General features: G+C 35.2%; 1 protein-coding gene across 1 annotated transcript in view; it reads left to right on the top strand.

Moving 5' to 3' along the window:
- TRMT1L (tRNA methyltransferase 1 like) overlaps positions 1-1,743 on the top strand; it is a 40,835-nt gene extending 39,092 nt beyond the window's left edge. Inside the window, exons 12-13 of the mRNA XM_023510805.1 lie at positions 1,129-1,255; positions 1,363-1,743. Of these exons, the coding sequence (XP_023366573.1) occupies positions 1,129-1,255; positions 1,363-1,615 (380 nt within the window). The 3' untranslated portion in view covers positions 1,616-1,743. The remainder of the gene's footprint in view (positions 1-1,128; positions 1,256-1,362) is intronic.
- Positions 1,744-1,971: the final 228 nt, after the last annotated feature.

Consider the following 1,971-nt stretch of genomic DNA (forward strand, 5'->3'; position numbering starts at 1 on the left):
GTTCCAAGTTGTCCTTTTTGTTTTCATTTTTATGTAAAAAGACAATAATTTAACAGTAATTTATATTTATTTGTGAATGTAACTTATCATTTTCATGCATGAAATTTGCCTTCTAAATACTTTTACTTAAGCAACTGCTAATTGCTTTTCCTGAAGAAATAAGATTTGACTATAGGATTCATATATAAATAATCAAGGGTTGAACATTCAGGCAAAATGTCTTGTGGTATTGGATATCTCAGTTATTTTCAGTTATTTTCCTTTTGTGATTTTTAGAAGGATACATTCTACAATCTTACTGGCTAGCCCCCTTTCGCTTAAAACGGAAAGACTAAGTACTATGGTAAAAAGTGGGCTTTGAGATCTTACATCGTACCTTTATGAGTTTTTGTATTCAAGTTTTAATTTAAGGCTTTTTTGTGGCATTTTCCTTTGTTTTGTGTTTACTGAAAACCTACTATACAAAGTCAGACAGTTGAGTTCTTGAACTCATCCTAGAAAAAGTACTACATATCTCATTGCTGAATATCACTAGGTCATCTTTGAAGTGCTCCCCTTGGCCATCTGTTGACCACAGTGATACTCAGAAATGAAGTGTGCAGCACTTTTTCTAGGATGAGTCCACGAACTTAACTATCCAACCTCATATATCCAATACTGGGCACTGAGTAGAGACTGCACGTATAAGTGGATAGTGTCCTTAGGAACTTAGAATGTAACTTAAGGAGAAAGGACTTACACACATAAACAACCTACACACATGGAGCAAGAAAGTAAGAAAATGCCAGAACTTAAGCTCTGAGTAGTACAGGATTGACAATAATGAAATCTATGAAGTGACTGGCTCAGAATTCATAAATGGCTTCCTACAAGAGCTAGGAACAGAGTTGTGGCTTGAAGAAAGTAGAAAGGAAGTGCTGACTCAGCAAACAGTTAAATATTAAAATTACATGAGTGAGGGGCAATGAAAATATCCAGAATAAATTATCTTATTGTAAGAATTTAAGATTGGATAGATAAGTTGAAATGGTGTCAAAGATTTAAACTTGAGACAATATATAGTTATTAAAGTATTTGGCATGTAATTTTCAAGGGAATGCTAACTTTGTGTATTTGTATGTATTTCAGGAAAGAGAAAAACTAATGAAATGATCACAACTTTAGCCAAGAAGCAAAAGACCGATGTCAGTACTGAACATCCACCCTTTTATTATAACATCCACAGACACAGTATTAAAGGGATGAATATGCCAAAGTAAGACAGCCAGTGAATGGCGAAGGGTATATTTTGTATTTTAATAATATTGTGACTTAAGTAAAAATACAAGATCCTAATTATATGTTTTCCTTTCTTCCTTGCAGGTTAAAAAAGTTTTTGTGCTATCTATCTCAAGCAGGCTTTCGTGTAAGCCGAACTCATTTTGACCCAATGGGTGTTCGTACAGATGCACCCCTGATGCAGTTTAAATCTATCCTTTTAAAGTACAGTACGCCCACCTACACTGGAGGTCAGTCAGAGGGCCACGTCCAGTCAGCTCCTGAAGATACAGTGGCTGACAGGGTGGAAATGTCCGTGAACGACAAAGCAGAAGCAAGTGGCTGCAGAAGGTGGTAAACGTACAGAACAGTCTGTTCTCAGGTGTCTGCACAGATGGCCTAATCATTCTCTGTACCAACGGAAGTTCTTTTTCTATTCTTCCCATTCAGTGGTGTAAAAATAAAAAACAGTATTGTTTTCATTCAGAAAATTAGCAGTTTCTAACTTAGCTGGTTTGGGAGCTTTGCTTTTCAGGCTTTTCTTATTTTAAAGAAATTTAAAATTTTAATGGAACCATATTATATGAAGCCAAGTTTCTGAGATCACCCTACTGTTTAATAATTTGGAATTTTTTCACATGTGAAGTGTTTGGAATTTTATGTACATCATGGAAGCCGTCTTTCGCTCTTCTTAACAATATCCCTAGTTAAACT

This window comes from Otolemur garnettii, unplaced genomic scaffold (assembly GCF_000181295.1).
Source record: "Otolemur garnettii isolate 467f Iridium unplaced genomic scaffold, OtoGar3 scaffold00016, whole genome shotgun sequence".
Classification (NCBI taxonomy): Eukaryota; Metazoa; Chordata; class Mammalia; order Primates; family Galagidae; genus Otolemur; species Otolemur garnettii.